At 37.4% G+C, this 15,688-nt stretch overlaps 1 protein-coding gene across 1 annotated transcript in view; it reads right to left on the bottom strand.

Moving 5' to 3' along the window:
- Positions 1–873: 873 nt before the first annotated feature.
- LOC108678477 (cytochrome P450 4c3-like) overlaps positions 874–15,688 on the bottom strand; it is a gene marked incomplete at its 5' end in the record, with an annotated part of 30,817 nt that continues 16,002 nt past the window's right edge. The window contains one exon of the mRNA XM_047884672.1: positions 874–2,453. Coding sequence (XP_047740628.1) covers positions 2,293–2,453 — 161 coding nt within the window. The remainder of the gene's footprint in view (positions 2,454–15,688) is intronic.

Raw genomic sequence — 15,688 nt, forward strand, 5'->3', positions numbered from 1 at the left:
TATGCGATTGTATGAAGCGGTTGCCATGACAACCGGTAAAATGTGGCTGGAGAGTCACGAAGAAACATGTTCAGTAAATTTTCTGCATGGGCCGCCATATTAATTCATATTGTGTTAATGACTTTGTATAGAATCTTATAATGAAATAATGTTTTGAACAATGATTTAGTCGTACAGAAATATGTATAATGATATGTTCTCGGAGGTCATTGAGTGGCCGAACCGAAACCATGGCAACGGAAAAGAGGCTCGTTCCTAACTATAATTAATTACGGTGAAATTATTTTGATTCAATTTCCCGACCTCACTTTAATGCGTTCTAGTTTTCTAATGAACGGACTGAAATTCTGTGGATATAATCAATCTTAAGCATCAATCAGCGAAAAGTATTTGAATTAGTTCGAACGGTTCATTCATTTAACCTCATAATCTTCTTTTTCATTTGGAAAACATTGATTAGTTTAAATTTTATTGTATGTGCATCTCATGATTGTTAGGTTTTGAAATCAGACAGAAATAACGTTACCTTCATAGCTTTAATAAATCATTCGATCTTCGGAATCTTTAACGTTTTTGTTAATTGCTTGAATTATCACCATTACGGAAAATAAACGTGCCATTGATTATTTATTTACAATAGGTAATTAATAGTTAAAAATGCATTTAAATTATAATCAATCGCAGTACAATTTTATGCGTATTTAGGTCTGAAGGAAGTACGAGTATTTCAAAAAAGTTGGTTAAGAGTACAAATAAAATGTTTCAGGACAACGGCTGAATTTTTTTTATGTGTAAAAGCCTCGAATAAAAATCGTTTATGACATAAATTATAATTTTAATCGGAAAAACTATCAAGTAAGGAAAATCAACATATATTTAATGCCACAAAATTGTATTGCAAAATACATTAAGATTGAGCAGTTGATATTTTATAATCCAAGCCAATTATGAATATGAATGGTACGTGAGTAAAAGGTTTCTAGGAGACTTAAATATTGAATTAAAAAATCAAAACAGAACAAAACAACACAAAGGAAAAGATTCTACTTCGACGAACAAAATTCTGACAAAAAATAAAATGGAAAGACTAGATTAACGCTTTTTTTCAAACTGAATATCTCTGAAGACGCCAGAAAAAAACTAAAAGCTTCCACAAGAATGCAAAATATAACCAAATATTATGCCTGGCTGAATTACGTCAACTAAGACATACTTCAGCCAGGTAGCTCTTGCGACAGCAAATTTCCAGTGGTCACAACATATACACCTTAAGAAGCGTTCGCAGCGGCCATGGAATCATGGCGTCGGCGTTGTGAAAAATGCGTGCTGCATGTAAAAAAAGTAAATATGTACTAGAAACGCGTTTTACACATTAAAGAAAGGAAGCCATAGCATGCTCATCCATGGTCCTGGCTTTAGGGTGACTGCAGTGTCAGTGAACTATCGTGTTATATTTTTTCCACGAGTCGATTTTCGAGGCGTCTAGGTCGAACGAACCTCGAGGGCACGTTACTCATAAGTTTAATAGCAAGCGATTAATAAAAGGGCGCGCGAATGGATATGAACGGTCGAACGGATAATTAATAATAACAAATCACAAGATTCATGGGCTATACGAAATAGTTCAGTCTTTAGGTGTCGACGAAGCACTGGCGATAGACCCGCTGTTATGGAAGCTGGCAGACCAGGAAGTCGGCAGACCAGTTCAGAATTTTGCGGCAGCGACAGGGAACTCTGCCCCCGACGGTAGATAGACGTGTAGATGGTACGACGATGTCCCCTGTTGATGACGAGCGCAGTCGCCTTCTAGAAGTCAGATCCGACGCGAGCAGCAGACCTTTAAGGGTCTGCTGCGCGATAAGAAGGCGCCAAAACTTGAATGCATCGGAACGTCAGAACAGCGACCTTGAACAGCGTGCGCTGCTGCATGCGCAGTTAGTGAAGGTCGCGTGATATCGGCGTCACGTGGATGAATTTTGCTTATAACACACGAGCCGAGCAGCAGCGTTCATTACGGATTGTAGTTTATTGTGCCGTGAGATTAAAATCTGGATGTAGATGTTTTAAACATACAAATTGAATGCCTGTATTCACCCAACAATAGATAAGAATATAAGACTTGTTGAATGCTCATCTCCACCCTACAATAGACAAGAATATTGGACCTGATGATTGCGTGCTTTCACTATTTGCAAGCACGCTCCTCGGTTCACGTTCTCAATACCGACTTTTCGCACTCACCCTCATGATTATCTGCATTAATTACACTGTTATTTCATGAAGTAGAACCTATCACTTCCGGCGCTGCAGAGTGACCATAACACCATGGTCAGGACGTAGGATTAGCTCTCCTAGCAGGCCAAGCTCCTGGAAGCTCTGTTTGGCAGTCACTTCATAAGTGCGTAAGAAATGCGCCATCATGACCTTCTCTTCCATCAGGGCAAACTTCTGGCCTGCACATAGCCGAATAGATTATAAATTATAATATTGTATTTTATGAGAACAAAAAACATATGGAATTAGAGTATTAGAGAAGCATAAAGTATCTTCGAGAGACGAGTAACAACACAATTTTGGGGCCATAACTTGGTCGACTATGGAGATCTCAAGAGTTGCAAAAATTTTACCCAATTGTGGAGTATTATTGAATCCTCTCATATTTAAGTACTCATCAAATAAAAAATAAGTTCTTAAAAAGTAATAAACTAGGAATTGTAATGAAGAAATTCATTTTCAGTGCATGTATGAGCATAAATAATACATTTCTTACAAATTATTGAATTTCAAACAATGTGCGCAGTTTCAAGGGATAAGTTTTACGGAAATATTGACGCTGACTTTTAAAAACGCTCACAAAGTAAATTTATTTTCGAACTATTAATTTATAGCAATGATGGTTCACATCAGGGCTGATAGTTCAGTAACACTAATAATATGTTTTTGAGCTCGACGAGTAAACCTAAAGAAGAAGAAAAGACCGACGATGAGTAAACATCATGAGTAAACATACAAGACGAAGATAAGGCCATGATTGAATTAAACAGTTCAACCATGGAGAAGTCTGTTAATTGGCATACACGAGCAATAGAAGGCCGGTAATTGGCATACACGATGAAGAAAAAACGTGAGTAGGCATACACGATGGAGAAGAGCCCTTTAGTTGGCATACAGAAGAAGAAGAAAAGGCCATTAGTAGCAAGTTGTACTACAAAGCCGTAAGTTGGCATTCACGATGGAGAGAAGGCCGTTAGTTGGCATGCGCGAGGAAGAAAAAGACGTAAGTTGGCATATTCTAGTAGGTAGACGACAACGTGTCAGTATTACCGGAACCGTGTCAGACTGGGCATCAGTGCGCAGTGGCGTGCCACAAGGAAGCGTTCTTGTGCCTATTTTGTTCGTTGCTTTTATAAACGATTTGCCAGAAGCAGTGTCCAGCGTGTGCTCCATGTATGTCGACGACACAAAAGTTTATAATACAGTGAAGAATGCGTCAAATAAAGCGCAATTACAAGATGACATTGACAGTTTAGTTAACTGGGCTGATACGTGGCAGCTGCGGTTTAATTCTGACAAATGTAAAGTACATCACCTCGGTAATAACAATGAACAGCAAGATTACAGTATGAGAAGACATGGCTGCAGCGAGAGAGTAATGATTGAAAAGTCTAGTGTGCAAAAAGATCTCGGAGTTTATGTCGACAGGGAGCTGAAATTTTCTAAGCATGCTGAAACGCAAGCTAACACATCCAACAAACTTCTTGGACTAATCGATCAGACGCTCATACGAGTTCCTAGATGCAGAAGCGATGAAGCAGTTGTTTGTTGCTGTCGTGCGCCCGAATCTAGAGTTTGGAAACGTTGTGTGGTCACCGAGATTTGAAAAGGACAGAAATTTAATAGAGAATGTTAAAAGACGTGCAACAAGGATAATTCCAGGCTTGAAGGGCAAGTCCTATGAAGAAAAATTGAAGATTATGAAGCTTCCAAGCCTCAGTTAACGACGTCTGCGTGGGGACCTCATTGAAGTATACAAGTATACTCATGGTCTATACAAGGTCCCCGACGGATTACAAAAATTTGAAACAAGAACCAACACCAGGGGCACGGCTATAAGCTAAAAAACTGCGCTGCAACTTCTCTATGCGACAAAATTTCTTCTCGCTTCGAATCACCGACATGTGGAACAGCCTCCCCGATGACATCGTTGGCGCTCCAAGTATGAATACGTTCAAGAACAGACTAGAGATGAAGCTCTGGAAAAATATATGTTCAGATTTGAAATGCCTAGCACCTTATCGAAACCGGTGGAAGTCTAGTAGCTACTTCAAACTATCGTCAGTCATGAAAAGATCCGGTGAAATGACACGATTTTAGATCTTCTGTGAACTAGGCACGAAAAGGAAAAGAATCGGCGACAGGCCACATCAGGCCTACGCTTCAGCGCCGAGATCTAAATCCTATTACCTAACCTAAATCCTAAATCCGATCCTACGCTTCAGCGCCGAGATTCACAGAAGATCTAAAACCGTGTCATTTGACCCGATATTTTCAAGGCTGACGATAGTTTGATAGCTACTAGATTTCCACCGGGTTCGATATGGTGCTAGGCAATTCAAGTCTGAACATATATAATTCACATTTTTTATGGAAAACCCCAAAACACCTCACAGCGAGAAAAGCTGAGACTTGCAAATTCTTAATCCGAATGCAGCAATTTATCCATAGCTTTATCTCGTCAGTTCTTGAACGCGTTCATACTTGGAGCGCCAACGATGTCATCGGGGAGGCTGTTCCACATGTCGGTGATTCAAAGCGAGAAGAAATGTAGTCGCGTGGAGAAGTTGCAGCACAGTTTTGTAGTTTATAGCCGTGGCCTCTGGTGTTGGTTCTTGTTTCAAATTCTAGTAATCCTTCGAGAACCTTGTATAAATCACGAGTATACTAGTATTCTTAAATGAGGTCCCCACGCAGACGTCGATAACAGGCTTGGAAGCTTCATAATCTTCAATCTTTCTTCATGGGACTTGCCCGTCAAGCCTGGAAATTTCCTTGTTGCACGACCACGAACATTCTCTATTAAGTTTTTGTCCTTTTCAAATCTCGGTGACCACACAACGTTTCCAAACTCTGATGTTTCCAAACTCTAGATTCGGGCGCGCGACAACAACAAACAACTGCTTCATCGCTTCTGCCTCTAGGAAATCGTAAGAGCGTCTGATTAGACCAAGAAGTTTGTAGCACCAGAAAAATTTTTGTTTGTTCTGCACTGTTGCAGACTCAGATAATTGCAGTTACGTATTTCAGTGATCTTGACCAAACATCTCTTTGGTCTTGATGGTGTAATAAATACTCCATGTACAATACAAATATAAAAGTGCGCTACCTCACGGGAATACTTTTCTATCAAATGTACATTTTCGGCTTTTAACGACATAGTAAGAGTGTTCATTCTTTTGAACATTTGAATGTTGTGCTGTGCAATATTATAATATACCTGTAGAGGTAAGAAGGCCGGTGCCGATCCACGGGTAAAGGAATACGTAGTCGTCGCTCTTGTCGATCAGGACGTTGCTGCCCAGCAGCTCCTGGTGATGATAAACGACACGACACACGAAATTCTATGAGCGTTAAGATTTTTAAGTAACACTGCATAATGTTAAGATCAACCAGAAGCCCTTGGTGATTACAAACGACGAACGAAGTTCTATGAGAGTTAAGATTTTTGAGCAATACAGCATAATGTTAAGTTCCACCAGATGTCGGCAACAGTGCCTGGTTCCACGAGGCTTCAATTGTGCAATTTCAATACACAGGATGGATTGAAGCAATAAAATGATCTTGAAACAATGGAAATAATCATTCACTTAACACGAAATACAGTATTGCGTTAAATTTTGTTATATGAATGTGAAACGTTGAGCATTCTTCATAAGTTTATATTAATGTTCAACGTTTCCACGTTATGTGAATTCATACTTATACATATATTTGTATCGTGCATACACCACAAGTGGTCCTGACCTCAGCAGTGCGGCCTTTGCTGAGAAGGCAATATTGCTGTAGTCCCAGGTAGATGCGAGTGACGCCGTCGCCGTACTTGGTGAAGTTCACGATAGTTTTAAATAAATCTGCACGAATATATCATACAGTTGTAATATTAAATAAAAACATACATTTGTTTCCATCAAATTAAGACGTTAAAACAACAGATTCTGTTAATTTATTATCGTATAAATTTATCAAGGAATTATGTGTGCCAAAATGAAAAATCACACGTTCGTAGCATCAGAAATGCATTAGTTGAAAGAAGTAGAATGTGTTAATGACTCTCTTAAATGAAATAGTACTTACAAATTGCACAATCGAAAGGTAAAATTTTCGGAACTCACTTTTAAAATTAATTTCTTCGCAAACTATCACTGCAAAATCAGTCTATAATTTAAAATGTTAACTCTTGCTGTACTAAATCAGAGAAGAAGGCTTTGACCTGAAGAAGCTAGGATATTTCCATGGCTTAGATCAATCACTTAGCCGTAAATTACATGTCATGCAGTAGGCAACTTGTTCGCAAAAGTACTTGGAGCCACAACAAATTCATTAAAATGACCTTGTATTAGATAAGCGGTTAGATATCTAAGGAATCTATAATAAATAGCGGCATCAACGATGGAGATTAGACAACGTAGGCTGGCTCCCCATTACTCGATATTTCAGTATGAGGTATGTGACGAGTATGAGGTATGTGACGAGTATGAGGTATGTGACGAGTATGAGGTATCCGACTAGTATGAGGTATGTGATGAGTATGAGGTATGTGATGAGTATGAGGTATGTGATGAGTATGAGGTATGTGAAGAGTATGAGGTATGTGATGAGTATAGTATGAGGTATGTGATGAGTATGAGGTATGTGATGAGTATGAGGTATGTGATGAGTATGAGGTATGTGAAGAGTATGAGGTATGTGATGAGTATGAGGTATGTGATGAGTATGAGGTATGTGACGTGTATGAGGTATGTGTCGAGTATGAGGTATGTGACGAGTATGAGGTATGTGACGAGTATGAGGTATGTGACGAGTATGAGGTATTTAACGAGTATTAAGTATCAGAAGCTAAATAATTATGTATCATTCCTCACGTTCATGGGAGCCTAAGAGATCCAAGGCGTTGCCCAGAAGTGGCAGAGCAGGTGGGCCTGGTATGCGCTCCATCAGCCTCACCTGCAAGCATTCAAACAAAATCAAAAATTTTTCAATGGATATTTTCCCATTATAACCTGGCTGATATCAACTTAGTACAACGGTCAACAGGAAAGATTGAGTTTCTTTTAACTGCAACTTCTGCATTTCTGTCAGACGCGCTCATCTCACACTAATAACAAGCAATCATCCCAGATAAGTCCTTCGAGCATTAGGATTTACTCGCGTATAATCCTTTAGGTCTAGGATAATATTTCTGTACGTGACTTCATGGAGTATAGCTTGCGGAATCCGCACTAATGGGAGGTGATCAACTAACTTGAACCCAAGAATTTTTATTTCACCGCAAAGCCAGACGCACACTTACAGCTGTTGCTCTAGAAAATACGGGGAAGAGCACGTAACATACTTGATAAAAATAACGATATTTGGAAGGAAGCGATCCCAGAATTTTTACAGTAATAATGAGGAAGTGTTTCACGCGATTTAAAAAATATACAAATTCTTACAATAAGTATTTCCAACTTATCAGGTTACTCCGCCACCTGTGGCAGAAGACAATGTTACCTTCATTAGTCAGAACATAACAATTTACATAACATCAGAAATTTAAAAGCGAAGAAAACTCCACAAAAAATGAAGAAATTCCTGTGTAAGCGATACAGTAAAGTTGTTCAAGAGCCTGATAATAGAAACGTTGTTTACTGTTCTCTTCCATACTTCGGCCAAGTGTCTGAAGTTATGTCAAGAAAATTAAAAGATTTGTTTATGAAATACTTTCCGGACATTAATCTTCGTATCTTACTGATGAATAATTTTAAAATAGGTTCGTTTTTAGGTACAAATATATCCTCCTTTTTTCACGTGCGATCGTCCCTAGTTTATAAATTAGTTGTGCACGATGTGCATCTGCGTATGTTGGAATGACGTCACGCAACCTTTACTCTAGGGTACCTGAGCATAGAGGGAGGAGTTATTGGACTGGGCAGTTACTATCGCGCCCTCATCATACGGCTGTGCGCACTCACGCCGAACAGTGCAACGTTCCAGTGTCCGACACTGACTTTAAGGTTTTAGCTTCTATTTCTGGTGCATCCGATCTGCGTATTTTGGAATTCTTGTATAGTTTTAAAGAGAAGCCTAGTTTGAATACTTCCTTTAGTTATTATGCACTATAAATTGTGAATAGATAGGCATTTACTTTAATACTCTGTCTTTGCCAGTAAATTTAGGTTTTTAACATCTGTATTTTTACTTTTGAATTCAAACTTTATCAATTTCTGATCGTATTATTTTATAAAATTCTTTTTTGTAATGACTAAAGTTCCCGCGACGAGAAACTTTAGCTCAATCATTATTTTTGATATCTTCAGAATTAAGGTTTGCGATGTAGTCCACTTTTTGAGATCTAGAACTTCGACAAATGAGACCAAGGAAAAAATTCGTATAAAAAGTGTAGAATAGCTGTAAATTTTACTTACGGTTCATTTTTCGCTTTATTAGGTGGAAAAATAAACACATTAGTAGATAAACTCCCATTTTAATCCTTATATCAGAGACAGAGTTAAATTGGGACATCCATCATCCAGCCAAGATTGGTGTATAAGTACTGAGTACTGAAAACAATTAATTGACTAGCTGTGCCTGCAATGAGTATGTATTCCATATTGCAAATTGGGAACACAACGTCTAAAAAAATAATATAACCGAGGAAATCCTGATGATATAAGTTGCAACACGAGAATATAACGATATTGCTAGTATCTTGTGAATTAAATTGTCTCTAAATGTCTGCTGGTGATCACAAAATTAATAACGATTAATACCATGCTAGCAGCCTGATGAGAAATTGTCCAGTAGCTATTAACCATCTGATAATTTCCCATCTTACGCTACATTGAACTATCTGCAGGCAAAATACTTTTATTGGTAATTTATCATGAGATGGCAACTTTTTATTTTCAAAACTTAAATTAAGAACTATTATTCTAACGAATTTATCAAGTGCCACAATATCAAGATGAAATATTATCGATGAAATAATGTGACAATGACAATGCTATTTAAATAACGTTTTGTACTTGCCTTCTCAGGGTTTGTAAAAAATGTGAAGAGTAGCATAATCAAGCGTTTAACATTTTTTCTACTCATGCTGACTCTGCTGTATTGAATGTATAGTTAATTCACATAATATTTATACGTTCAAAATTGTGTGAATATGGAGTAAGCAGGAAATATAGGATCTTAGCCTGGCATGTATCTATTTTATATAGTTGCATTCATACATAAATTAATCAGATGTACGGGGGAGGTACGATTTTCTCACTGTTTTCAAGAATTACGTAATTCTTTGTCATATAGCTTGTTGGTCGGTACACGGGCCCTAGCAGCAGTTACTGAGAGACCATTCATAACCAAGGTCACCCCTGAGCAAACCATGGTCATTCTGTATCAAATGCTGCGCGATAACGAATGTACTCAAATATAATGTAAATATGTTGGTGTACTTATTAGTAACACGGTGATAAGAGATATCTGACGAAAACATTGATGGATTGCTACGATTCAGAGCGCCAAAAGAGGAGTCAACGGGAACATTAGGGGAAATGAATATATAATGAATAATATATATCAACGAATCCGTTAAAGTATTAATGAAGTGCTCAGCCATTATTGAGTTTTTGAAACGGATAAAGACGAATCTCAACTGTATATTGAAATGTACAATGCAACAAGCATGTTAATATTGTCTCAAGTTGACTTGTTATTATGAGTAAGTTAAACGTAGGTAGATAATATCTCAGTAAACGCCTAAAAATGCACATACATATGCTTTATGTTCAACAGATTTACGAAGGTTATTAAGTTTTATAAACAAATCTCACCTTCTGGTATCGCTTGAGTCCCAGCGACGCCAAAAAGCAGAAGAGGATGGCCAGGAGCACCTCGGTCAACATGGCTGCAACTTGGATCAGGCTTATACACTGTATATGCTATTCAACTGACTGATATATGTTGATAGATACTTTCGAAGTGAACTAATGTTTCTTTATATATACTTTTTAGCACACCAATATTTGTTTGTAATGAGAAGCGTGGACCTGCAAACCGGAAATTGTATCATAACAAATTTGTATAAAGAAATATGAAGACGAAATGGTAACTCTTGAACCAGTATAGTTTGATGACAATGCGTAGTATGGGGGCTCATTAGGTATTTGAAAATACCTCAATTGTTGTTAATATTGTCATTATATTGTTGTTATTTATATTTTCGTTTGGTGTGCGTAAAATGATGCGGGGTGCGTAATGGATGTAATCACTACAAACCGTCATCCGTCAGTAGGAACCGCCTGCATGGAAAATCATGGTGAAAATAATCAAATTCATGGTGATCAAATTCATGGTAATCAATTCATGGTGATCAAATTCATGGTAATCAAATTCATGGTGAAAATAAGGTATGATAGCGTGTTTTGCCTTGACTTATTCAGCTAAAAGTACTATATGAGTTAACAGTAAGATATTAAGATATGAAAAGAAATAAATGTGCTGTAATTATTAGTATTACTTCACTTGAAATGATAAACTTGAGAGAAAAATATAGCACATGCCTCGTTCTTTTTTTGGCTGCATCTTCTACCGCAATACAGTAATTTAAACTTTATAATTCTAGCTTTTATCTGAAAGCTTCTCAAATTTCCATGTCAGTGAAAGACAATGGAAAAGACAACTTTAATGGAAAAGATGACATTAATGGACGACATTAAACTTTGCTCAATAAAGTTCACTCCCACAACGATAAGCCATCTTTAAGAACGTACCTAGAAAAATGGATGGGTCATACTGTCCGAAAAGTGAAAAACTTTATCCACATAGAATAGAATAAGATAGAATAGAAGTGTCGGCACCGAGGAAATAGGCCCATGGCCTGCTGCCGATTCTTGAACTTTTCGTGACTTGATTCACAAGGGATCCGGCCTTTGGAACCCGATCTTTCCATAGCTGATGATTGATTGAGATAGCTGCTGAACTTATTGCCTGGTCCGTAATTTACTAGGCATTTTAAGACTGAACATATGCTCCTGCATAGCTTCGTCTAGTCTTATTGCCTGGTCCGTAATTTGCTAGGCATTTTAAGACTGAACATATGCTCCTGCATAGCTTCGTCTAGTCTGTTCTTGAAGGCGTTCATATTCGGAGCGTCAACGATGCTATTAGGGAGGCTGTTCCACATGTCGGTGACTCGAAGCGAGAAGAAATTTTGTCGCATGGAGAATGGTTACAACGCAGTATTTTTAGTTTATAGTCGTGGCCCCTGGTGTTGGTTATATAGTCGTATAGTCCAGAAACTTTATAGTCGTGGCCTATTGTTTTAAATTTTAGTAATCCTTCTGGGACCTTGCATAAGCCGTGGGTATACTTGTATACTTCAATGAGGTCACCACGCAGACGTCGATAACAGAGGCTTGGAAGCTTAATAATCTTTAATCTTTCTTCATAAGGCTTGCCTTTTAATCTCGGAATCATCCTTGTTGCACGTAGCACTGATAAACTTATTTCCTGAGCAAACTGGATGAGAATGACCGGCATAAGAGAAAGAAGTGCACTGCTATTTGTACAAAACTATGATCAATTTAGTGACATTATGACCCATGACCCCGAACACTTTTTCGCCCAAAGCACGAGCAGTGAGCGGGCGTAGCACTGATACGTCCTCTTCTGGGCCAAACTGGACCAGGGTGACTCACACAGATGCTAAAGTGCATCGCCTTTTGGACAAAGTCACGCACATTTGTTTGTGTGTCCGCAATATAGGTTTTACAAACCAGAGTTTGCAGTTACACGATGTTATTTGTCACACAATCGTCATTAACTTTTGAAATAATCAAAACTTTGAGCGTCGACAATACAATTAATTAAAGTTAATTCTGCGTGATTCATCTCCTGTCTGCACAACACTTGTGGAACAAGCACCCTATATTTCTCTTAAACTCCGATTTCCACGTACTCTATTTTATAAAGCTGTGTATTAATCATTGCTAATTTAGTGAATACTATACACGAAGCAACATATTTTAATTAAGTTTATTATGGAGAGTTACGTCTTCAGATTTCAGACAAGAATTAGCAACACACTCTCACGTCGGCGGCTTGTCGCCAAGTGACCTCGAGCGACACTTGAGGCCTCAGGCTGCAGTGCCACTGCAAGAGTGACCTTGATTACATAAATGCGTTATAAACCTAATATACTGAGACTGACCCTGCATGTTGCAGGGCCGAAAACTTCATTTACAATATTTAGTTTATGGTCTAAGTAGAAATAGTGAATGTAAAAGATCAGTCCAATCATTCCAATCATTTATCCAATCCAATTCCAATCATTTATCATGTAAAACAAATGAAATGCATTGATGAGAGGAATATTAGGCCAAGCATATCTTGAAGATCTGTTTTTCAATTGAAGTTATAGTAATACTCAATTGTAATGAGTTCTAGACGACACAAGTATATATGAAAAAAAAATACTACATGTTTTGACATAGCCTCTTTGCACATGATAATCTACAGTTCTCTACCCCTGACGGCACACGACTCATCTTTTCGCTGTGATTATATTTAAAAATTATTAGAGTTGATGTTGATTATTTGTCCGGCGAGGAGCCGGCACAAGAATAAGAACGATTATTTAGTAATTATAACATTGCCATTTTTAACGCTGCCAACTGTCAAGTTTCCTTGATTAGTGATATATTAGTGATAGGGGCGATAAGGTAAGGTAGAAGCAGCGCTTGCAAATGAGAACTTTGATTAATTAACCATGTTTGTTTAATTGTTTTCGTAACCAATCGGACTTGTTTCTTTCATTTATGCGCCACCCTTTCTTTGTGCAAGAGGTAATTCATATCAACCTTTTATCATCGCATGGCGTTCGTTGTGCAAAAGCTATAGATGCGAATAGGAAACTTTTATGAATTTTGTAGTCTATTTCTAAATGAGGAGAGAAGAGTCAATAAATTAATAGTAATTCTCTCACACGAATGACTGTCACTCGCACATTGTGGCCTGCAATACAGCGTCTTATAACGGCCGATGAGACCGAATCAAATAAAACAGTAAACCGATCTTGAAAGCATAAAATTTGAGTTTCATCGTATTACCACAATAATATAAAGCCAAATCTACGAGAAATTGCCATCCTAAACAAGTACAATAATAATCTATTTCCACATAGCCTATTCCTTCAGTTTCCATTGCGGATACTATGAGGTTGTTGGAAATAGTTTCATATGAAATAACACTTTGACCCCGGAAGGCATTCTTCTAAATACAACATAGAATTGTTAACATGTTGACAAGACATGGTCGGATTTACAATTCAACGTGTGTTCCTGAATTAAATTAAGGACATTGATTTAGCAGCAGGCTGGCCCAGTGTTTACAGTTCAGGGCCCATACTTTCAAAAAAAGTTAAGAGATCGTAAGTTACTCAGCTAATCATTGACGGCCTTTCAAGTAAAATCCACCAATCATAGACAAGAAAATAGAGCGTAACTACTTACCTTCACTTGGCGAGTTTTGAAAGTATGGCCCCAGAGTACCAAAATTGAAGCAGCGAAGTTGTGGGTTCGATCCCAGCTACCTGCTACAGTTATGGTCAAATCGGCAAGGTGATTGGGCAGTTAAGCAAAGCAAGTGTTGAGCAGTGAGTCGTCTGTTCGAGACCGCAACAAGCTGTGAACATTCTGCGATGAAATGAATTGGCGACAAGTCTAACGGCCGTATTATTACAATTATTATTTATATTATTATTATTAAAAAATAAAACTTAACCGACATAAAAAACGGGCATCGAATCCTACAATATTAGAGAAAATTTACTATTGATATTTTCCGAAGCTCATGTACTGTAAGCTCTTTAAAAACTTATGGATATACTTAGATGCAAAAATTATTAAGCTGTTGTTTGTCGCTCACTTAGCTGAAGTTTGAAAAAAGCCTCGTTTGCACTTAACAAACAGGACAAAAATTTAATCGATTGTGTTCAGAGTCGTGCAAGAAGGATAATTCCAGACTTAGGGGCAAGTTCTATATAAAATGATTAGCGATCATGAAGCTTCAAAGTCTTTGTAGTAGATAGTAAAGCCAGTGTATCGTCACAATCTGCATAAACAGCTTAAATCATAGGTTAACGATCATTTACTCACAATATTATTTCGAATCTTAGCCATCAAAATTTCGTTAATGACCATTTACCCACAGTCGATCATGCACTCTCTTAACCGAGAACTCAGGGCTTGAGCGAGTGTTTTGATAGAAGATACTTTTTTGGGATGTATAATTGATTTAAATTTTTGAACTACTTTCCAGAACCTGGGTGCTCATCTTTATTGATCAACACAAAACTATAAGGTACTTTATACGTTTCATTACACAGTTCTTGAAACTCTGCAAAGGGCATATCACAAGCAAGGTAATCTGTGAATATTCTTCATATCGATGAAAGGTAACTCGAATAGAATTAATACATTTGAATCCGTTCTAATGGTTTGTCTTGGTAGTATCTGATAGTTTTGGGATAAGTAAATTCAACTATAGTTATTATGTCTCCCACCGGTCTAAAAGCTATCAGCAAAATTTTTATTCTTTTCCGTAGCAATATCATTATAAAAGAACAAATTCTTCTTCCTAGGATCTATATCACGGGGAGCAGGTATAGAAGCAGTATTATCAAAATGTTCGATTGCCCATTTTTGTTGACGTCTTTTAGGTAAGTTTCAGGATATTCATCAATATTGCCATTGCCGTCCGAAGTAAATCAATGATTTCAGATTTATCATATCCCTCATCGAAAGCGTTCTTCAACAATTTATATTCAGACCGATAAGTTGACTTGTTATAAAGAAAAAGATGGTTGAAATCAATAAATTTCTCCAATAGCAACTTCAGTAGCAATGACTTTTTTCTGCAGTTCGATCTTCCAATTATGAGAAACCTCAAACTTGGTGAAGGAAATACACAATTGTTCTTCTGCTTTTTCATTATCGTCTTTTTTTATTATAGAACATTTCTTAAAGTTTTCTTTTTTAAATCCTTTTCAATGTTTGTTGTAATATACTCACTTGAATTATAAACTGATTTATTTCGGTGGTGCATATCATAGCGGATATTATCAATATATATATGCAGTTGATTAATATTTCCAGAATTGAACATCCCATCTCTTTGGTCATCTGTTATTGCGTCTTCCATTTTTATAAGAAATTTCACCAAGCATTTTCCTCCTCACAGTCGGCCTCGAACGACAATATATAGCGTGTAAATGATCTACCTTCTACTAACTTTCGTTTGCTTCCATCATGAATAACTCTATATTTTCGAATATTTTTAATGGGCTCATCACACTTGACTACATGGAATGACTTTTCTAAATCGAAGCGTAAACACATTACGTAGAGTGAATTGTCAATCTTTTGTTTATAAATTT

This window comes from Hyalella azteca, unplaced genomic scaffold, assembly GCF_000764305.2.
Source record: "Hyalella azteca isolate HAZT.00-mixed unplaced genomic scaffold, Hazt_2.0.2 contig15838, whole genome shotgun sequence".
NCBI classification, from domain to species: domain Eukaryota; kingdom Metazoa; phylum Arthropoda; class Malacostraca; order Amphipoda; family Hyalellidae; genus Hyalella; species Hyalella azteca.